The 23,905-nt window shown below is 38.1% G+C and overlaps 1 protein-coding gene across 2 annotated transcripts in view; it reads right to left on the bottom strand.

Annotated features, from left to right (window-relative positions):
• The window catches only part of KPNA1 (karyopherin subunit alpha 1), a 56,329-nt gene that overhangs the window by 18,607 nt on the left and 13,817 nt on the right, over positions 1-23,905 (bottom strand). For both annotated transcript variants that reach the window (XM_031039067.2, XM_081833001.1), the window contains exons 3-8: positions 14,278-14,385; positions 11,549-11,648; positions 8,901-8,995; positions 2,199-2,330; positions 602-690; positions 154-253 (exon numbers count right to left, since the gene is read on the bottom strand). In XM_031039067.2, the coding sequence (XP_030894927.1) occupies positions 154-253; positions 602-690; positions 2,199-2,330; positions 8,901-8,995; positions 11,549-11,648; positions 14,278-14,385 (624 nt within the window). The remainder of the gene's footprint in view (positions 1-153; positions 254-601; positions 691-2,198; positions 2,331-8,900; positions 8,996-11,548; positions 11,649-14,277; positions 14,386-23,905) is intronic.

Genomic DNA, 23,905 nt, shown 5'->3' with positions numbered 1-23,905 from the left:
ATTTCTCTAGAAACAGATAAAATTCTAACATTTTAAATTTTATGAAAAATTATCATCTGTTCACATTAATATTCATTGCTACACTCTTTTAATTTCGCTGCTACACTTTTAATTGTACTTTTTCTGCCCATTTCCCACAAGCATAATCCTTACCTTTGCAAATTCTGGAGGTGGACTTTTCCCTCTACAGAGATTAGACAAAGCCCATACTGCATTCCGGGTCATGGTCAGGCGGTTTTGCTTTGAAAATAACCTAGAAGCATGATGATACAATGGTAAACTATATAATGGACATTAATTATCTCATAGCATAAGATAAATACTAAATCTAATGCTACAGATAAGCACATGTCTTTAAATAGCTTTTCTCTAGAACAATACAGTTGAATTAATTCTAACCGCACTAATTCAGAATTTTGGCACTGGAGTAAGATAGAATGCCTGAAGAAATGATCTGAATAAGTTAGTAAGAAAATATCTGTAATGAAAAATAACAACGGAAAATCCAAAATGATTTCTAAAGATGCACTGCTTTCTGAGGAACTTTCCATATTTTTACTACTCAAAAAACTAGTAATAAGAATAACAGAAACAAACTTACTGCAAAAGAGGGGGAAGAATGTTGCAGTCTAAGACATAGTCCCTGCACATGGTACTATCTCCAGCAATGTTGCCAAGAGCCCAGACTGCCTGTGAATGAATTCCTCATTAATGACAGGCTCAGAAAAGATGACAAAATACCACAATAACCCCTGACAAAATTATATGGTAGTTAATCGACATACACACAGGCACTAACTATTAACAGTTCTAATAGAAGTTCACTATCGGGGAATCAAATGAAATAGTTGTGGGACTGGGGGAAGACAATCAATCATATTATAAAGTGTACATGTGAACACTCCTGGTATAAGCTTATTAAAAAGGGAGGAGCCGGTTCTTATATATTCAGCTGATTAAAAATGTATTTTAAGCTTGCTTACAAAAGAGAACAGTGAACAAAGACCTCAAGAGCAGTCAAACTGCAGAAAGCTGTCAAACTTCTGGGGGTAATGGATATATGTATCTTGAATGGGATGATGGTTTCAAGAGTACATACATATGTCAAAACTTATCAAATTGTACTTTTTAAATATATGCAGTTTTCTGTATGTAAATTATACCTCAATTAAGCTGCAGAAGAAAATCATACTCATTTAGCAATGACTTATATTTATGAATTTGACAAAGATTACAGTAATAAAAAAATCATGTTTTCTAGGTCTTTTTCTGCACAAAAGTGGCAAAGACCTGCTACTTCAATCACCACTAGAGATCCCTACAAGTAAAAGCTCAGTAACTGCTTATATGATCTAAAAAGTATATAGGGCTGGGGCGCCTGGGCGGCTCAGTCAGTTAAGCATCTGACTCTTGATTTCAGCTCAGGTCATGATCTCAGGGTTGCGGGATCCAGCCCCTCATCAGGCTCCACACTCAGCAGGGAGTCTATTTGAGATTCTTCTCCCTCTCCCTCTCTCCCCCCGCACCTTTCCTCCAGCCCCTCCCTGTACTCATGTGCTCTCTCATTCTAAAATAAATAAATCTTTAAAAAAAAAAAAAAAAGTATACAGGGCTTGGAGCGGCTGGCAGGTTCAGTCAGTGGAGCATGCAAGTCTTGATCTCAGGGTAGTGAGTTCAAGCCCCATGCTGGGTGTAGAGATTACTTAAAAAATAAAATCTTGGGGCGCCTGGGTGGCTCAGTCATTAAGCATCTGTCTTTGGCTCAGGTCACGATCCCAGAGTCCTGGGATCGAGCCCAGCATTGGGTTCCCTGCTCCGCGGAAGCCTGCTTCTCCTTTCTCCCACTCCTCCTGCTTTTGTTCCCTCTCTCGCTGTGTCTCTCTCTGTCAAATAAATAAATAAAATCTTTAAAAAATAATAAAATCTTTAAAAATAATAATAATCATAAAATAAAAATAAAAAGTATATAGGAATTTTAAAAAATTCAGGGCTGGAAGGGGAAAATGGTTTTATGTTTCCAGAAGAGATTCTGCCTACATTCACTATGAAATTTTCCATTTTGGTTGAGATTTCTAGAACACTCCTTGTGATGAACCATGGATTATCATGGGCAGGTGGTGAAACTGAGGCCCTGAATGTAAGACAAAAGGAAAAAATGGTATTCTTTCACCTGCTTCTCTTTGCTTCATTTTTTTTACCTGCTCCTGGACATCTTCAAACTCTGAGCTGAGCAACTCTATGAAGATAGGCACAGCTCCTGCCTGAATCACAATCCGGGTCTGAAGAGAATTTCCTGAAGCAATATTTGTCAATACCCAAGCTGATTCAAACTATAAAGATAAAAATAATTTTATTATCTTATTAGCATTTAATAGCTTGTTTTTAGTTATAACAATAAGGTTTTCTGTACATGAAGAAGAGAATCTGAAATCATTATTTGCACATAATCTATCAGATGGATTCTGTATCAATTTTAAATGGAGAATTCCCAGTAGAAATACCTTGACCTACAAGAATATTCAGTCTAAAATTTCAGACCAAAGTAGAGCTGACATAAGACCATAAAAAGAATGAGGGACTGCTTCATATGCTGATATAAAGGATTTCCTAAGAAACGAATGAAAGAAAAAAAAAAAAAAAGCCTAACAGTGTACATTAAGATAGCATCATACTATATTTTCTAAGAGGGTTAAGAAGGAATATATGCATTAATTTATTTATGGTACAGAATATCTCTGGCAGGAGTCTTAAGAAACTGTAAATACTTGTTACCTACATGGAGAAGTAAGGGTGTAAAACCTTATGTACCTTTTGGCCTTAAATCATGTATATTATCTAATAAAAAAATAAAAGTAAGTAATTTCTGTAAGATGGACAAGGTGAAAAGTGGAGAGGATGTTATGTAAAATGTGTAACACACAAGAACAGTGAAAAAGGCAAAAGATATTTTAATAATGATAAGTGAGCCAAAAGGAGTTAATTTGGCATTCAGTTAATAGAAATGGCAACTTCAGAGCATAAGAGCTTCTGACAAATGAGAGGGCTCCAAACTAAAGTACAGAGGTAAGAGTTTTTTAAAAAGAGCATTCTCAAAGGTTGATAAACTGGTAAACAGAAGGTATGAAGGGAATCATGGCCAACAAAAAGTACAGCATTTTACTAATCTGCCCATCTCTACAATAATTTGAGTCTCTATCCTAAAATGGAGAAATCCAAGAATGAACTCTTAAAATTCTATTTACTTAAAAGAGTTCTTACTAAACTTTAGTTTTGTTTCCTTCTTCTGTTCTGTCTTCTATTTATCCTTTAATGAAGCACATATGCAGAAAAAAATTCAGTGGTATGTCCCTTGAATGAGAGATCAATAAAAAGTCATTAAAAGAGCTGTGACTCTTCTAAAAGCTTTTGGGTCAACTGAAAGGCAGCTGTCATATGGAAAACTAAATCATCAATCATTGGGTTTGGGGGAAGGAAGGCAGAAGACATGGGAAGACAATCTGATTAGCATAGTGCAAAGCATGTGAATGACAGCAAATTCATAGCAGAAGACGCTTAAAGAAGGGGACGTTCCAAGAAACCTATGAATGTGACTACACAAATGAATACAGTAGTTAGGTAGCCTAACTGGACAATGATATTACAGCAACAAGGAGGCCCAGACCAGGAGCACCACAGTTAGAGGGAAAATATTTTCTTTGTGGTGACTTTGTTAAAAGTTCAGGAGACTTCTAAACACTGAATATCATAAAGTAAAAATTCCATCACATACCACTTCCATAATTAAATCACTCCTGAAATCTGTGCTCAAACCCCTTTCAATCTGTCTGAATTGAAACTTTACATTTGTTCAGTACTTTGTATTTTCAAAGCATTACTCACGTATGTTCCTCACAACATCCTAGAGAAGTCTGGCTTTTGTAGTTTATGAATGAGGAAACTCAGAAAAAGATCCAACAATCTAATTATTTATATTATGCAGCCACTCAAAGGGAACTAGATTACAGCCTCCCAATCGAGTACGCTTATGAAGCCCAGCCATAGTCTCCTCTCAGACACACACCTGTAACATTGACAAGAATCTTTCAATTGCTTGGAGTTTTGCTACCTAGGCAAGAAATTTCAAATAATGATATGCCAGAGATATGCCAGATTATTTAGGGGATGCTAAAAAGAAAACAGTTCACCTAAAATGCAGTTTCTTTTGCTTTCTGGGAAAAGTAACTAGCAGAGTTAAAATTGATTAACAGAGACAGATGATGTGAATACAAAACCAAACCTTCCTACCAGACGGCAGGCTCCAAGTTGAACAAAGAGTCATCAGATACTGCAGAGACCAAGTCAAAGAAATGACAACTGTGAGGAAAAGCTGTGTGTGAAGAATGAGTGAGATGGGCATACAGACCAGTCTTTGTCAAACAGAAAACAGAATGTGGTGAGATTTTGATGCAAATGAAATGACAACAACCACCTGCATGGATAAAGGCTTATTAAAGAATTATCAATGAGAAAAAATTAGAAAACTCATTGCTCCTGCTCTTTGTCTGATGAGGTTTAGTACCAGGGGTCTCACAGGAAACGAGAGGGAATTCCAGATGCTACTTAAGAGAATGAAATGGAAAAGCAAAACAGAGTGACAGTGAATAGGCAAACAGAGAATAACTGAATAACAGGCTAAACATGGATGGAAGAAAATGGGAAATTAGGCTACCTCGGCAAAAGAAGAATGTACCAGAGTTATGTTTATTTCTAAGAAGTACACGGTGATGATAACCTCTGAAAGTAAGATTCAAGGCTTCCCCTCATAAGAATAGAAATCAGAAAGCATCAGGGACAGAAAGAGATGAATAACTTATAACCAGAGAGCCACTGAAAATCATATTCGTGCATGAATAAGGCATTCTCTCTTTCACATGCACACACACACAGTGATTACTTTGATGTTTACCTTGTAAAAAACTCATCAAGCTATACTTGTGCAATTCTCTATGTATTTGTGTGAAATGTATATATGTAGGTAGGAGAGAGGAGGGAAAGAGGAAGAAAACTACCCCCCATCATACAGGCCCGTTAATAAGGTGCTAAAAGAAACAACTTTCAAATGTGTTTAATATGTATGTTTTTTAAAAACTGAGTGTACTTCAAACTAACCTCTCTTTCACTGAGTATTGCCGTCATTGTGCTGTTGTTAATGTTTTGGCCTTGGGGCCCAGAAGAGAATTTAACATGCAAGAGAGTTATGAAATGTGAAAGTCCAGAGTTGACAGCAAAAACGACTGCATCAAGTTATGAGAGAAATGCCAGAAAAAGTAATTTAAGTAACCATGAGACTCAGAAGATCGGTAACATGATGAATAAAATCTAAGAAATGGTATCACTTGAAGTAATAAATGGTAGCCAAAATAACTATCATCCTTACACCCTCTTTTTGGTTTTAAATTACTATATTCTCAATGTTCCAAGAATGGGACCATGCAAGGAAAACAACCTGTCATGCTGTGATTACTTATAGGTTGTAATTCCACTATTACTTTTCACTGTCCAGACTTGCTAAATAAGGCTACAGTTGAAATCTGAAGATCACACTGCAGATTTGATATTTTCTCTCTTTCCTTTCTCAGTCTCTACCTTCTGGTGCTCAATTCCTTAAATAAGGAAAATGAGAATCCAAAGCTGAAGTACTTCTGACCTCCTATCAAGTTTCCCACTCCAGGTTGAGGTACGCCTGGTTCCCTTTCTCCATTTGGATCAGGACTCTGTTGCTGGCCACTTTGCCGGGTCCACTCTGGCTCCTAGCAAATGCCAGGCTCACCTGGAGAGCAAGTGAAAAGAGAGGCTCACATCAGAAAAATAAACCCAGATATCAAACTCTGCAGAGAACAGTGCCTGAGTCATCTGAGCAACCTTTCAAGAAAGGTAGAGGGATCAATGAGGATGGGAAAAGACACAGGAGGATGAAGGCTTACTGCAGTTTATCACATTAAGCTTTCATATGGGACAAGAAAGGCAAGAATGGGGAAACTAAACCAATTTAATTTAAATTTACAATTTTAAGAGGAGTACCTAATGAATGGAACTAGGATGCAATTTACTTATTTCTAGCTATTTTCATAATAAGCTTCTGTAAGAAGGTTTGAGAATGCAACATCTCAGCACTGCAAAGGACAGTACAAACATGCTGGGCCTGGACTCAAAAAAACAAACAAAGTAGGCCCAGGGAATATACCATAAGGCAGACCAATCTCGTATCAAAGGTTCAGATATGTTTGAGGCCTACATGTCACTGAACCTGCGAATGCTCTTAACTAGATGACATTATCTGCTGCCAAAATCCTAGATTCCACCCCTGTTCATCTCGTTTGAAGGCAAATGACTATCTGAGTGGCACTGCCCAAAGCAGGCATTTTTATCTCCCTGGTGTGAGGTACCTCACTGATTCAGGCATAAGGAGAGCCAGAAAGTAAGTGAAGAGAGCCTTCACTAGGATTCCCAGTTCTTTATGGAATGAAGGGATTAAGTTTGTCCACAGGATTTATCATTGAGTTGAGCTATTACTATGACTATATCTTATTACTCTCTTTCTGGAAGAGAAATGGCAAAAGCCCCATTCCAAAAACACACTATTCAGATTTCTAGTAAGCAGGTAGGAATATCAGGGACAACTTACATCCTAGTGCTCTCCAAGAAGACAGAGGAAGGAGTACCCTCCAAGCTTCCCAGAGCACGTCTAATTATGTGAGCATGAAGCCTCCTCCTGGCTCTAATGTCTCCCTCAATATATTTGCTCCTCCTGCTTCTAGAGTGGTTGACGTTAGCCACTAGTCACACTGGAGAGAGAACACCATGTGGTACTTAAAATGTACACAGAAGAAAAGCTGGGGATGATGACCTTTAGATAATAAACAGATTATTTCTCAGAGTCTTTGGACAACTAAGTTGAAAATCATGAGGTGGTCGCTTCCAGAGGAATCATTTCTCAATCTTTCAGCCTAATTATTAGTTTGCACAAGGGTGGAATCTGAGAATTTAGATAGAAGCAAATTAGAGATTTCCAAAGGCTTTCATCTTCAGAAGATCCAAGTTCTAGGATTACAGAATCAAAAATGATGTAGAATCTACATGTGGTAGCCAGGAGAGGGCACTGTCTGAGAGAACATACTGCACTCTTTGGGGAGTATCGGAAAATGTGGAGATGGGGAAAGGCCCATTTCTCTTTTCTCATTTTAGGCCTACGAGGTTATACCATCATTCTTTAACGCATTAAGAAACTGGACCTCTGTGACCCCCTATTAGAAACTGCTAGATCCAGGAGTAAATTCAGTATCTCTCAACTACTCAAACTGTCAGAGATAGGATACAAACATATTTTCACATGAACAAAATGATAATTTTCCCTACCTCCCTCTTCCTACAAAGCTTTTCAAATGATAAACTGCAGTAAGGCTCTTCATTTGGTCCCTCTGGTTCTCTTGGCAGGTTGCTTAGGGCTCAGGCTCAGTACTCTGCAGTGTTGGTTGTCTGGATTTCCCTTTTTTTTCTGATAAAAGTCTCTTTCCTTGCTCTCTAGATGAACCTGGTAATTTTTCAGGTGTCTGATGATCCTGGCCTTAGATGGGGACCAGAATTATAATCCAGGAGGCAGCTAGCAAAACAGAATCTTAATTCAAATGAACTTGGGGATGAGTAAATGTCAAACTGGAGAAGAAAAACTGATGGGACATTGAAGTACTCTACCTTTTCTGGATTTCTTGTTTTTCTTCTGGAAAGAACTCATCACCGCAACAGAGAGAGTAAAAGGAGGAGAAAGATGGGGTGGGAGGAAAGGAGAGAAAATATCAAGACAAAGCATCAAGTCTTATGAATCATCTACAATCCTCTGGACAGTAAAGAATCTGGCGACAGGGGTTACTATCATTTACAAAAATGCCCCACTCCCTCTAGCCTTAGAGAGTAAGGCAAAGACAAACAAGAAGGTGAAAGTTATCTTTAGGATTAACTTGTTATTGGCAAATTTACTTGGAAAACTAACCTCATTTGTGATCTACTTTGCACCTGACCCATTTTTATAGTTGCAGAGTCTCTCTAAAGGGCCTGAGCCCTTCAGATTAGATCCTACAAGTGAGAATTTAGATATCACAGGTCCTGTTTAAAGAATAACACAGAAACTGATTCAACGGGTTACTCCAAGGAAGTACAGCTACTGAAAAATTACCAGTTTACTAAAAACCCAACTTTTATTCAGGAAAAAAAAACCAACAACAAAAAACAGTATTCTAAAATTTCTAGGTAACTGCCATGATGAGTCAGTTGACAACTGGTCCTTTTTACTATGAAAACTATACAATCCAGAAGCTGCAAAATTTCCTCCTGGAGCCCCTATATAATACAGTACTGACAGACTAAATAAACCTAGCACCAAGCACCAACATTCACAACAAGGCTATCTCCTTGTCAGCTCTTGAGGGGAAGGGGAAGGGTTTAATTAGGACCAGGTTTGGGGATTAGTGAGTCTCTAATCTAGCCCATGTTACACAGCCTTGCAAAGCCAACAAATAGAACTCAAAAATCCTTCAAAACCAAATTTTACGTAGCCCACACTTAGGTCCTATCTATAATGACTCCTCCACCACACACAATTCCCTATTAAATAAGTATTATCCACAATCACCATAAAATAATCTTTTTCATAACTAAAAACGACAAGAATTCTAAAGAGTAAAACCAAGAGCCTAGATGTTAACAAAGCTATCAGAGCAATACGGTTGCTTGCAATGTGGTTGTCAGAAACATCATCTCAAAAATGAACCCCTTGTATAAATTAATATAAATAACAAATCTGTATATAAAATGTAAGCTTGCAAAAGGAATTAAAATAGGAGGCAAGAAATGAAAATGGTTCGCACCTGCAGTGTACAGTTCTCTTTTCGCTTGAGGAACTCCACAAACCTGGCCACTACTCCTGGTGTGCTGATGACTTCATCAATAGGAGGATTAGGTTCTGTCTCCCCATAAGATAAAAGGAAAGAAGAAAAATAATCCTTTCATTTCAATGCAAGAACTTTATTATTTCAAACTTACTTCATAATATCCCTCCCTCCATTTTAGCATCTCTTTCATGTTGGAAATCTAAAAAAGAAAAAAAAAAGTAAAACTGTAAATGTAAAATTGAGTTCAGTCACTTTGAGACTACAGTAGCCCCAAAGGTTTCACAATAAGGTAAGCTTTAATGTGGAAAGGATGGGCAGACTTCTCAAAAATTAAAGTTAGGGCGCCTGGGTGGCTCAGTTGGTTAAGCGACTGCCTTCAGCTCAGGTCATGATCTTGGAGTCCCGGGATCGAGTCCCGCATCGGGCTCCCTGCTCGGCAGGGAGTCTGCTTCTCCCTCTGACCCTCCTCCCTCTCATGCTCTCTGTCTCTCATTCTCTCTGTCTCAAATAAATAAATAAAAAAAAAAAAAAATTAAAGTTAGTGCCTCTACAACTTTAGAAAACTTAGAAAGTAGGGGGGAAAACATCCAAACACAGCCTTATTATTATTTCGGAATACTTCTTTCTAGCCCTATCTCCGTATATGGGTTTTTAGTCTAACAGTAAGTAGTTTCAAGAAACTGGATTAGGTGACTCTGCATGTGCTTGCAGGATTTAATTTTACAGCTGTGGTGGTAAGTAGGAGCCAGCAAGAATTCATTAAGGATGACTTGCCAAATTAATCTCATTTTTCAGTTATGACAAAAAAGTATCTTAAAAATGAAATCATTTGATAGAAACCTGTTTGATAAATAGAAAATGTCCTTAACAATCAGCATGGTAATTTCAGCGAGTGATCTGACGAAGTTCTTGATGACATTCATGTAACAATGCAAGAAAAATGGCAGCTGGATTACAGTACTTAGTTCCAAGGATTCTTAGTCAAGTCCAGAGCTTTACTGAAAAAAAGGTGACTATGTTAATTTGGAGCGAGCTCTGATGACATGTCCTTTGCCTGGTTCAACATTTTTATCAACCATTCAGATAACACAACAAATAAACTGGATGGTCATAATAAAGATGATAATTTTCCCTACCTCCCTCTTCCTGGTTAAAATGCTAGATTACAGAAATAACATATAGGAAGAACAATAAGCTGAAGTTAGCAGGGATAAAGCAGGATTTAGCACCCGAATTTTGTAAGAAGCAATTTTAAAAAATCTCCATGACTTTACAGACAGAACCTAAAAACAGTACACGAAGAGAAGTCCTAGGGAGTTTAGATGCTGCAAGTACAGTCAACCATGCCTGTGCTGTGACCACAATGACTGCTGCTATCGTGGAGGACATTATTGGGATGTGCAGTCTCGGGGCAAGGAAAGCAATCTCTCCCCACACCTTAGGGTCAGAAGAACACATCTGAAGTACTGTATTCTAGTTATCACATTTTTAAGAGGGATGGCTGGCAAACTAGAATCCAGGCAGGAAAGTAGGAGAGTAGTGAAAGGTCCTAAAAAGCCCCATGGTGTGAGAAAGGCATTAGACTCAGCATGCTGAAAAGAGACAAGGGGAATGGGGAAGGTGTACATGACAATGGCCTTCAAATATTAAGGTGTCACACAAAAAATAGAATTGTTATGTCACACACAATTTTGTTATGTCTATATGTTATAGACATTTTTATTCCAGGTCCCTCAAGGGATATATTATCACTTATGATTCCAAAAAACTCTACCTTACTACTGGGGGCGGGGGGGTCTCCTGTTTATTTAATGTCAACATCTACTATCGACATTTTAATGTGGTTTAGAGTTCCACAGTTCTTTTTACTTGCCCAGAATGGCAAAGGTATCATATTCTAGTCTACCCTAATTATACCAAAAAGAAAAAAAAGGTAATTTCCCTGACCACTAATAAATCCATACTTAAATTTCATGAGAAAATGGTAACATTAAAACCAACAAGCACTGATCTTTCAACTGATATTCTAAAAGTTTTTCTTGGGGCACCTGGCTGGCTCAGTTGGTAGAGCATGGGACCCTTGATCTCAGGGTTATGAGTTCAAGCCCCATGTTGGGTACAGAGATTACTTAAAAATAATAAAATCTTTAAAACAACAACAACAAAAAGGTCTTCTTAAAAAAAGAGTGGAGTTTCTTGATTTGAATTAACATAAAATACTGACTACTGTTCATATCACTTTACAGGTCTTTTATAAAATAGCTCAGAAATGAAAATAAGGCTGCTTTCTGGTCCTGGTAAGATTGCATAAAGAAAGAAATTCAGAAGTTAGCCATGGCTCATAATTACATATACATCTATATGTGTCCTTTTGTTGATAGACACACTCCAAAGCAATTTATCTGTGATGTGAAAAATAGATTATGGGAAAGTAGTATTTTTTTAAATCAAAAAATATACAGTTGACCCTTGAACAATACAAAGGTTGGGGCACCAATCCCCGCAGAGTCAAAAATCCTTACGTAACTTTTGACTCCCCCCAAAACCTGGCTACTATCGAAAAAGATCTTCAAGTCCTTGTCACTCAAGGGTCAAAACTGTACTTTAACATATTTAGAACTCACCTTTTGAAAGCAATTTTCTGAATTTCTGTGTTGCTGAAAGCTGTTGCTCTGGGCTATTGGAAAATATCATTTCGATCATGTCGGAAGTAATAACACCACCCTGGGAATACAAACAAAAAGCAAATATGATAAAATTTTAACTTTAACTCAAAGGAAAACAAAGACAGTGTAAGTTGTGGCCACATTAAGTTAAATCATATTTATCTAGAAGAGCTGTACAAAGGTAGGATAATCTATACAGGTAGAAATGTCTGAGATGATTAATAATGTGATAAAGCCAAATACTTTGTCTATCATTAAGAAGCTCATGACAATAAGAAAGTAATCTTAGTAGTAAATACTAAGACACGGCGTTTATTACTCTTCCTCCCTTGCTCATCACATGGTTGGTTGTTCCTTGTCATTCAAGTTCTAAAAGAAGGCTCTTCATGACCTCCAAATCTAAAGCAGCCACTCCATCTCTATCGCTCTATTTTAATCCTAGGCCAGCCTTTTTCACTATTAGATATTTTTCTCAGTTATGTGTTTAATGCCCAGGCTCCTCCAGTATAATACAAGCTTCTTGAAAGCCAAAGAGCCTGTCCATCTTACCATTCTATCACTGATGACTGGCATACAGCAGATGCTCAACAAATATTTACTGAATGAGGACAAAATAGTCTTGTATAAATCAGACTCTAGCCACTATCAAATTCAACAATTGACTCTTAAATTTATTTAAAATTTCTATTTTCTTTAAAACTTTTCAGTTTTCCACTATTTTCTTGCTTTATTAGTACTTTTCCATTTTCTACAACAACCCATCTCCAGTATTAGTAGTTAACCTTCTTCTCAGGGTCACTTGTCACAATGAAATGAAGTTCTTATCATTTCATGAAGGGTTAGAGTCAACAAGATGAACTGTGAAGAAAGCTGCACTGAGTTATAAATGCTGGAGGGCTGGTAAACAATACCTAACACTTAAGAATCCCAATGGGGAGAGTGAAGCATTCCGCTCTTAACAGAAAAGTAACTAACTTGAAACTTACAAAACTGATTCCTGTAAACAAAGGTACCTATATGATTCTGTTATGAATGTTTGGATACACTTAGATATACACATTCTCTCTCTCTCTCTCTCTCTCACACACACACACACACACACACACTCATTCTCTTCCCTTTCTTATTCCCTAATATAAAATGTACTGACTTTACATTCATGGTATTGAAGTACCGTTAATTTTATATCACAGCATTTAAGTTACAAGAGATCAAGAAGAGGAATGAACATCACTCAAGGACTTAACGTCTTCTGGGAAAAAGGTTAGTGCATTTTTAATTGCACAAAGGATAACTATCATGTTACGTGGAGATACGACTTTGTTATTTCTTTATCTGAGACTCAGTATGGTTTAAGGAGTTCTATAGGGATGCCAAGTGGCCAAGGAGTGTACTAGGATGGTTAATTTTATATGTCAACTTAACACACACTGGTCTAGACTTGCTATGAAAGTATTTTTTCAGATGTGATTAACATTTAACATTTAAATTAGTATACTTAAGTAAAGCACTTTACTCTCCAAAATGTGTGTGGGCCTCATTCAATCAGTTGAAGGTCTTAAGAGCAATGACAGGTTTCCTGAGGAATTTCAGCCCTAAAACTACAACATCAATGCTTACCTGAATTTTCAGCCTACTGATTTGCCCTACAGATTTTGAACTTACCAGCTCCAACAATTACATGAGCCAATTCCTGAAAATCAATCAATCAATCAATCTCCTATTGGTTGTTTCCTTTGTAAAACCCTGACTAATACTACGGTCCACAAAACACTTCATATTTATTTTTACATCCACTAAAAGAACAACAACAACAAAAATGGACAGCTCAACTTTCTGAAGGACCTAGAAGAATTTACCACAAAATTATAGTGTTAGCTACAATGTCTATATAGATTCCAAAGTGATTTAAACTGCTCTCCTAATTCCAAAAGAAAACTGGTCCATAAAAACTGGAGATCTATGAAGCAAAAAAGAAAAAAAATATATATATAGGACACTGTGCATAATATGCCATAATTTGCTTAAAAGGGGCGTGGAGGGGAAGGGGAGAAAAAAACATTTTCTCAAAGAGAGTTAAGAATCTAGTAACAGTGGTTGCCAATGAAGAAAGAAATTGGGTGGAAGAAAGAGATTTCTCTTTTTGAAAAACCATCTGTGTGTGTGTATGTGTGTTCTATTAATTGTCTAAAATAAACTAGAAATATAGACAGGTATAATCCATATAAATAAAGCATAATTTTTATCTGCTTACATAACCTCAAGAAAGTTACAAAATGGGTTATAATAGAAAATTCCAACAGCTGTGATGTGGAACCAATTTTTAAAATCATATAAACATGCCCAATTTGATAACTGAAATGAACAGCAAACTGGGATTTCCTTTAAAGTATCCCTTGTTATTTAACTTGTAAGGAATAATTCTATAATTATCTTTTTAAGTTTTAATAGCTGAATTAATCTTCATAATTTAGTTAATTCTGTTTATTGGCATGTTAGTCACACTATAATAAACATCTAATGAACCAAGAGATTAAGTATATGGCTTCTTTTTTTTAAAATGAAATGCCAAGTACTTTCTACAGCCATCTACTAACACCTTTTTTAAAAACCCAAATAGCGAGCTACACCTCATATCTTCCTCAGAAAAACACTAAAAAAAGAGTTTCTTTCATTATCTTACTTACTGGTGCCATCTCCATGTTATTAATCTGAGCCTCATGGAAGCCTCCATCCGACATAACTTCTTCTTCTGTTTCTTCCTCTGCTGTAGCAACATTTCTTCGCTTGAATAACTGAAAAATAAAAGACTGTAACTCAAGTATTCTACTACAAGGGAGTTCAACATGCAAACTTTAGGAACCCCACTTAAAAGACAGTAAGGAAGGATGGAGTTTTTGAAAATCATTTAAAAAATTCTAAAGGCTGGGCGCCTGGGTGGCTCAGTCGTTAAGCGTCTGCCTTCGGCTCAGGTCATGATCCCAGGGTCCTGGGATCGAGTCCCACATCGGGCTCCCTCCTCGAGGGGAAGCCTGCTTCTCCCTCTCCCACTCCCGCTGCTTGTGTTCCTGCTCTCGCTATCTCTGTCTCTGTCAAATAAATAAATAAAATATTAAAAAAAAAAAAAATTCTAAAGGCTGTGCCACCTTCGACCTTTCCTGATGAGGAACCATTTCAGAATTCTCCAGTCTTATAATCTAATACAATTAACTATCACAATATGCTGTTACCAACACCTGATGTGGTAAAATGACTAAGAGAAGCCTGACATTGCATGACACATAAAAAGGGTAAGGTTGAAAAAGAGCTAGGGCATGCTTGGCCGTTCCCCTCTTTCCTCTATGTTAAGTTGGTGATCATATAGTCTTACCAATACATTAGGGGAAATGATAAAAAATTATGTCAGAATGACTTAATACTTCCCTCTTAACCCTCAAAGATAATGAACCGAGACTTCCCAACCTTCCCAACCTGTCCAGCAACCGGTAATAACAAGTGACTACTGCTTGAACACTACCTTTAAAGCATCTATTAATTTGTGTAGGCAAAGAATACTTTCTTCCAAAGGTAGCCCTCTAAGGTGCCTCCATTGTATCTTTAATAGCTCGAAGCAGTTCACTTGTTCAAGCAATGATGGACTAACAGTAACTTATCCTCTTATCCTACACAACTCTAAAAGCAGACAAAATCCATAAAATAATGGGTTTCAGCTAAAGGATAACGGGCAGCCCAGGCAGTGATCCTTCAGCAAAGAAAAAAGACTGGCCCTATGACTGCCTCAGGTTATTGCCTGGACAGAGTTTCCAGGCTGTAGCACAGGGAGGGCAAAACCAAAACAGGGCCTACCGGCTCCCTCAGTTGAGGAGACAAGAGTTTAGAACTGAGGAGGCCAAGGCAACTAGAATCCATAGGCAAAGTAATGAAGAGAAGAGATCAACACAGAGGGAATTCTAGAACTCTGCAGAAAATTCCCCATGAGTCTTTAGCTTCGTTCTACAAGCACAGGTGTGTAAGGAAAATATAGCTGAGAAAGGAACGACCTCCAACAAACATGCAGAACAATTCTGGAAGTTACATGGGTCAAGGAATACTCATGCTTCAACCAAACAATAGAAAAGACTTCCTAATATATATAGGGCATTCAGTAGAACGCTCAGGATACTGACTCAGAAGTGAGGCTAAATTAGCTCCAGCCCAATGAAACGTAAAAACAAACTGGTTCCAAACAATTTACTAAATCCAAAGACAAATTCAGAATTACATATATTAAAAGATGTAAGGTAAAATTCACATGCTTGGAATTCAATTGGAAACTACCAAGCACTAAAAAGAAGAAAAGACTATCCACAGGGAAGAAAAAAAAATCAATCAAAATCACCTGGAAATGACAAAAATGGCAGAAATGTAAAAGAACATTAAAAAACAAAAAGACTAAACAAATACCTAGATATGAAAAACAATTTTTCAGATGAAAAGTACACTGAATGGGATTAACAGCAGATAATATACTGCAGAAGAAAAGATCAGTGAATTTAAGGATATAGCAAATATAAACACACCAAAATTAAAGACATGGCAGAAAGGTTGAGAAAATAGGTACAAAATATAAGTCAGTTGTGGGACATCAAGTGACCTAATATACATGCACTGGAACCCTAAGGTTGGGGTGGGGGAATATATTTGGAAAATGGCCAAAAGTTTTTTTGTTTTTTGTTTTTTTAGTTTCAAATTTTTATTTGAATTCCAGTTAGTTAACATATACTGTAATGTTAGTTTCAGGAGTAGAATTTAGTGATTCATCACTTAATATAACACCCAGTGCTCATCACAACAAGTGCCCTCCTTAATATCCATCACACATTTAACCCATCCCCTACTCACCTCCCTCCATCAACCCGTTTGTTCTCTATAGTTTAGTGTTTTATGGTTTGCCTCTCTTGTTTTCCTCCTATGTTCATCTGTCTCATTTCTTAAATGCCACATATGAGTGAAATCATATGATACTTGTCACTTTTTTAAAGATTTTATTTATTTATTAGAGAAAGAGAGAGCACGCGAGCATGAGCAGGGCAAGGGGCAAAGGGAGAGAGAGCAGCAGACTACCCACTGAGCACAGAGCCTGATGCAGGGCTCAATCCCAGGACCCTGAGATCGCGACCTGACTCGAAGTCACTTAACCGACTGAGCCACCTAGGTGCCTGGTATTTGTCTATGACTGGCTTATTTCGCATAGCATAATACATCCTTGGTCCATCCAGGTCATTGCAAATGGCAAGATTTTATTATTATGACTAATAGTCCATTGTGTATATATACCACTTCTTTTTCCATTAATCAGTAGATGGACATTTAGGCTCTTTCCGTAATTTGGCTATTGTTGATAATGCTGCTATAAACATCAGGGTGCACGTATCCCTTCGGATCAATATTTTTGTATCCTTTGGGTAAATACCTAGTGGTGTAATTGCTGGATCCTAGGAAACTTCACACTGTTTTCCGGAATGGCTGCACCAGTTTGCATTCCCACCAACAGTGTAAGAGGGCTCCCCTTTCTCACATCCTCACCAACATCTGCTGTTTCCTGTGTTATTAATTTTAGCCATCCTGACAGATGTGAGGTGATAGCTCATCGTGATTTTGATTTCTATTTCCCTGATGATGAGTGATATTGGGCATCTTTTCATGGGTCTGTTAGCCATCTAGATGTCTTCTTTGGAAAAATGTCTATTCATGTCTTCTGCCCATTTCTTGACGGGATTGTTTTCTGGGTGTTGAGTTCTTAAGTTCTTTATACTAACCCTGTATCAGACATCTCATCTGCAAATATCTTCTCCCATTCTGTAGGTTGCTGATTGTTTCCTTTGCTGGGCAGAAGCTTTTTATCTTGATGAAGTCCCAATACTTCATTTTTGCTTTTGTGGGAATTCCCTTGCCTCCAGAGACATGTCTAGTAAGAAGTTGCTACGACCGAGGTCAAAGAGGTTGCTGTCCATGTTCTCCTTTAGGATTTTGATGCCTGTCTCACATTTAGGTCTTTCATCCATTTTGAATTTATTTTCGGGTATAGGGTAAGAAAGTGGTCCAGTTTCATTCTTTTTGCATGCTGCTCTCCGGTTTTCCTAACACCATTTGTTGAAGAGACTTTTTTCCATTAGATATTCTCCCCTGCTTTGTAGAAGATTAGTTGACCATATGGTTGTGGGTCCATTTCTGGGTTTTCTATTCTGTTCCATTGATCTATGTGTCTGTTTTTGTGCCAGTACCATACTGTCTTGATTACTGCAGCTTTGTAATATAACTTGGAAGTCCAGAATTGTGATGCCTCCAGCTTTGCTTTTCTTTTTCAGGATTGCTTTGGCTATTCAGGGTCTTCTGTGGTTCCCTACAAATTTTAGGATTGACTGTTCTACCTCTGTGAAAAATGCTGGTGGTATTTTGATAAGGACTGCATTAAACGTGTAGATTGCTTTGGATAGTATAGACATTTTAACAGTATTTGTTCTTCTAATCCATGAGCATGGACTGTCATTCCGTTTCTTTGTGTCTTCCTCAGTTTCTTTCAAAATTGTTCTGTAGTTTTCAGAGTACAGATCTTTTACCTCTTTGGTTAGATTTATCCCTAGGTATCTTACGGTTTTTGGTGCAATTGTAAATGCAATCGATTCCTTGATTTCTTTCTGCTGCTACATTGTTGGTATATAGAAACGCCAACATGGGGCACCTGGGTGGCTCAGTCATTAAGCATCTGCCTTTGGCTCGGGTCATGATCCCAGGGGCCTGGGATCGAGTCCCGCGTCAGGCTCCCTGCTTAGCAGGAAGCCTGCTTCTCCCTCTCCCACTCCCCCTGCTGGTGTTCCCTTTCTCGCTGTGTCTGTCAAATAAATAAAATCTTTTAAAAAAAGTAAAGAAAAGAAACGTCAACAGATTTCTGTATGTTGGATTTTGTATCCTGCAACTCTACTGAATTTGTGTATCAGTTCTAGCAATTTTTTGGTGGAGTCTTTTGGGTTTTCCAGAGCATCATGTTGTCTGCAAATAGTGAAAGTCTGACTTCTTCTTGCCAATTTGGATGTCTTTTATTTCTTTTTGTTGTCTGACTGCTGAGGCTAGGACTTCCAGTCCTATGTTAAATAACAATGGTGAAAATGAACATCCCAGGTCTCATTCTTGACCGTAGAGGAAAAGCTCTGTTTTTCCCCACTGAGAATGATATTAGCTGTGGGCCTTCTGTATATGATGTTGAGGTATGTTCCTTCTACCCCTACTCTGTTGAGGGTTTTTATCAAGAATGGATGTGTACTTTGTCAAATGCTTTTTCTGAATCTACTGAATCATATAGTTCTTACCCTTTCTTTTATTAATATTGTGTATTACACATTGACTAATTTGTGATATTGAACCACCCGTGCAGCCCAGGAACAAATCCCACTTGATTGTGGTGAATGATTCTTTTAATGTACTGTTGGATTTGATTTGCTAGTATTTTGTTGAGGATATTTGCATCCATGTTGACCGTGATATTGGCCTGTAACTGTCTTTTTTAAGTGGGGTTTTTGTCTGGTTTTGAAGTCAGGGTAATGCTGGCCTCAAAGAAGGAATCTGGAAGTTTTCCTTCCATTTCTATTTTTTGGAATAGTTTGAAAAGAATAGGTATTAACTCTTCTTTAAATGTTTGGTAAAATTCCCCTCGGAAGCCATCTGGCCCTGGACTTTTGTTTCTGGGAGATTTTTGATTACTGATTCAATTGCTTTGCTGGTTATCAGTCTGTCAAGTTTTCTATTTCCCCCTGTTTGTTTTGGTAGTTTATATGTTTCTAGGAATTTATTCATTTCTTCCAGATTGCCTAATTTGTTGGCATGTAATTTTTCATAATATTCTCTTATAATTGTATTTCTGTGGTGTTAGTTGTGATCTCCTCTCTCATTCATGATCTTACTTTGGTCCTTTCTCTTTTCTTTTGGGTAAGTCTGGCTAGGGGTTTATCAGTTTTATTAATTTTTTCAAAGAACCAGCTCCTGGTTTCATTGATCTGTTCTACTATTTTGTTTGTTTCTATATCATTTATTTCTGCTCTAATCTTTATTATTTCCCTTCTTCTGCTGGCTGTAAGCTTCACTTCTTGCTCTTTTCCTAGCTCCTCTAGGTGAAAGGTTAGGTTGTGTATTTGAGATTTTTCTTGCTTCTTGAGGTAGGCCTGTATTGCTATATCCTTCCCTCTTATGACCCCTTTTACAGCATCCCAAAGGTTTTGGACTGTCATGTTTTCCTTTTCATTTGTTTCCATGTAATTTTAATTTCTTAAGTTCCTGGTTGACCCATTCATTCTTTAGTAGGATGTTCTTTAACCTCCATGTATTTGCGGTCTTTCCAAATTTTTTCTTGTGGTTGACTCAAGTTTCATAGCATTGCAGTCGGAAAATATGCATGGTATGATCTCAATCTTTTTGCACTTGTTGAGGCCTGATTTGTGACCTAGTATGTGATCTCTTCTGGATAATGTCCCATGTGCACTAGAAAAGAATGTGTACTATGCTGCTTTTGGATGAAATGTTCTGAATGTATCTGTTAAGTCCATCTGGGCCAGTGTGTCATTCAAAGCCATTCTTTGTTTCCTTATTGATTTTCTGCTTCGATGGTCTGTCCTTTGATGTAAGTGGGGTGTTAGGGTCCCCTACTATTACTGTATAATTATCAATGAGTTCTTTTATGTTTGTTACTGTTTTATATATTTGGGTGCTCCCACGTTAGGGGCATAAATATTTACAATTATTAGACCTTCTTGTTGGATAGACACCTTTATTATGATACAGTGCCCCCCTTCATTTCTTGTTACAGTCTTTGTTTTAAAATCTAGTTTGTCTGATACAAGTATTGCTATTTCGGCGTTCTTCCGACATCCATTTGCATGATAAATGGTTCTCCAGCCCCTCACTTTCAACCTGCAGGTGTCTTTAGGTCTCAAATCAGTCTCTTATAGGCAGCATATAGATGGGTCTTTTTTTTTTTTTAGCCACTCTGACACCCTAAGTCTTTTAACTGGAGCATTTAGTCCACTTACATTCAGAGTAATTATTGATAGATATGAATTTAGTGCCATTTTATTACCGTTCTGTCATTGTTTCTGGAGATTTTCTCTGTTCCTTTCTAATCTTTGTTGATTTTGGTCTTTCTTTGGTCTTTAATATTTCCTGCAGGGCTGGTTTAGTGGTCACGAACTACTTTAGTTTTTGTTGGTCTGGGAAACTCTTTTTATCTCTTCTTTTACTCTGAATGGCAACCTTGCTGGATAACGTATTCTTGGCTGGTTTTTCTCATTCAGCATGTTGAATATATCATTCCATTCCCTTCTTGCCTGCCAAGTTTCTGAGGAGAGATCTGCTGCTAACCTTATTTGTCTTCCCTTGTAAGTTAGGGACTTCTTTTGTCTTACTGCTTTTAGGATTTTTTTTTTCCTTATCTCTATATTTTGCAAATTTAACTACAATATGTCTTGGTATTGGCCTGCTTTTGTTGATTTTGATGGGAGTTGTCTGTGCCTCCTGGATTTAGATGTCTGTTTCCACATTAGGGAAGTTTGCAGCTATAACTTCCTCAAATAAACCTTCTGCCCCCCTTTCCCTCTCTTCTTCTTCTAGGACTCTATGATACAAACGTTATTACACTTTATAGAATCACTGAGTTGCCTAAATCTACATTCATGATCTAATATTTTTCTTTCCCTCTTCCTTTCAACTTCATTAATTTCCATAATCTTCTATATCACTTATTCATTCCTCTGCTTCTTCCATCCTTGTGGTCATTACATCCAGTTGGCTTCAAATCTCAGTTACTGCATTTTTCATTTCAGCCTGACTAGTTTTTTTGGTCTTCTATCTCTGCAGTAAGAGACTTCCTAGTGTCTTCTATGCTCTTCTCAAGCCCAGCTAATATCCTTATGACTGCTGCCTTAAATTCTGGATCAGGCATATTATTTATATCTGTTTTGATTAGATCCCTGGCCATGACCTTTTCTTGTTCTTTCTTTTGGGATAAATTCCTGTCTTGGCATTTTGTGTAGGTCTCTGTCTTCTTCTGTGTGTTAGGAAAGCCTGTTATGTTTCCTGCTCCTGAGAGTAATGACTTTATGGAGAAGAGGTCATATGCTGTCCAGAGCCTGGCACTTTAGAAGTGTCTCTGGTGCGTGCTGTATGCACTCAGCTGCTGTGTTTTGGCTGCTCTGTCCCTCAGGTGAGTCATCTGCAGAGCTTCTCCTTACCTGCAGTGGGGAGTGTTTGGACCTTGGTCAGAGTGTGGTGAGTTTTAACTAGATGTGTTCTGGTCTGCTTGCTAAAGAGACGTGATGCTACTTTCACCAGAGCTGAAGCTTTGCAGAACTCTATGGTCAGTAGACATGGTGCATGTGGGGGTTTGTGCTGGTCTTCTGGAGGAGGGGCCTGCTGCTCTGGTTCTCTAGCACAACTGCCCTAGTAAAACAAAACCTGCAGAGCACAGGGGGCAGGGCTTGGTGTAAGCAGTTTAGGCCACTGTTGGCACTGTGCTGCTTACTGAAGTTAGTTTATGCTAAGGGGGGGAGGGGAGGAAAATGGTATCAGCCAGCTCCCTAGTCCCCGGAGAGTTTGCACGCACTACTGTCCAGGAAGCCCTCCCAGAAGAGCAAACAATCTCCCCTCGTGTGTCCTAGGCATCCCTCAGCTCGCTGCCTTCACCCTGTCTGTGTCCCAGCCGTCTGCCTGCCCGGTAGCGCAGTGCACCTTGGGGTCTATCCCAAGCAGGTGTGCTGAGTTTTAAAACTCCAAACTTCACGGACTTGGCATGGCATGGGCCTGTGCCGGTCTTCTGGGGGAGGGTCTCACTACACTGGACTGATGCAGGTTTGTCCCAGAAGGGTAGTCACACCAAAGTGCAGGGGCGTGGAGTTTGAAGTAAAGCACAGCAAAGAACCAGCGTCCAAGTTAGCCACCCTCGGCAGGTGTCTCTGCACCTATGCTGAGGGGCGGGGGAAGGAAATGGTGCCCACTAACTCTTTTGTCCCTGTCACCTCTCCCAGACGTGCTCCAAGATGGGGGAACTGTCTCTCCCAGTGAGTCCCAGGGGATTCTAAATATTAACAATGAACAATCGAAAACTAAAATTCAAAAGATACCATCTGCAATAGCATCAAAACTATACTATACTTAGGGAAAAATCTGACAAAAAAACTACAAATCGGGGCACCTGGGTGGCACAGTCAGTTAAGTGTCCAACTCTTGGTTTTGGCTCAGGTCCTGATCTCAGTGTCATGAGATTGAGCACCATGTCAGGCTCCACACTCAGCAAAGAGTCTGCTTGAGATTCTCTCTCTCCCTCTGCACCTCCTGCTTGTGCTCTCTTTCTCTCTCTCTCTCTCAAATAAATAAATCTTTAAAAAAAAGCAAACCTACAAATCCCTGAGAGATATTATGGATCTAAATAAATGGAGATGTGGTGCTTATGAGTCAGAAGACTCATTGTCATGATTATCAGTTCTCCCCAAGCTGACCTACAGATCTGACACAATCACAATCAAATCCTCAGAGCAGGCTTTTGTGTACAAATTGACAAGCTGATTCTAAAGTTCATATAAAAATGCAAAGGACCTGTAACAGCCAGAACAATCTATGGAGAGAAGAACAAGGTTAGAGGGCTAGTAATATGATTTCAAGACTTACTATAAAAGCTACAGTAATCAAGACAGTGTGGTATATAAGACAGATAAACAAACCAATGGAACAGAAGTTCAGAAACCAGACCTACAGAGAAATAGTCAATTGAATGTAAAAGGGTGTAAGGCAATTCAATGAGGAGAAACAATCGTTTCAATAAATGACATCTGAAAAAATGGAAAGCCGTATGTAAAAAAATGGGGGAAAAAAGAGGGGGGAAGCCCTTAGCTCACATTATATACAAAAATTAAATGCAAATAATCATAGACCTACATTTAAACTTTAACAATAAAACTTCTTAAAACAGGAGAAAATCTTCAGTGACCTTGGCTTTGATAAAGATTCTTAGATTTGACACACAAAGCACAATCCATAAAAGAAAAAAGCTGATACATGGAATTCCAAAATCGAAACCTTTTGCCCTTCAAACAGCACTTCTGAAAATGAAAAGGCAAGCCACTGACTGGGAGAAAATATTTAAAAAGCATATCCAACAAAAGACTTGCATCCAGAAACAACTCAATTAAGAAACTAAACAGACTTCACTAAGGTAAATATACAGATGGCAAATAAGCACATGAAAAGATGCTCTCAACTTCAGTCATTAGGGAAGTGCAAAATAAAACCATAATG

The sequence above is a fragment of the Leptonychotes weddellii genome, chromosome 1 (genome assembly GCF_054177405.1).
Source record: "Leptonychotes weddellii isolate Sample4059 chromosome 1, ASM5417740v2, whole genome shotgun sequence".
NCBI lineage: Eukaryota > Metazoa > Chordata > Mammalia > Carnivora > Phocidae > Leptonychotes > Leptonychotes weddellii.
The sequence above is the reverse complement of the archived record's forward strand: the minus strand, read 5'-3'. Positions and strand labels throughout refer to the sequence as shown.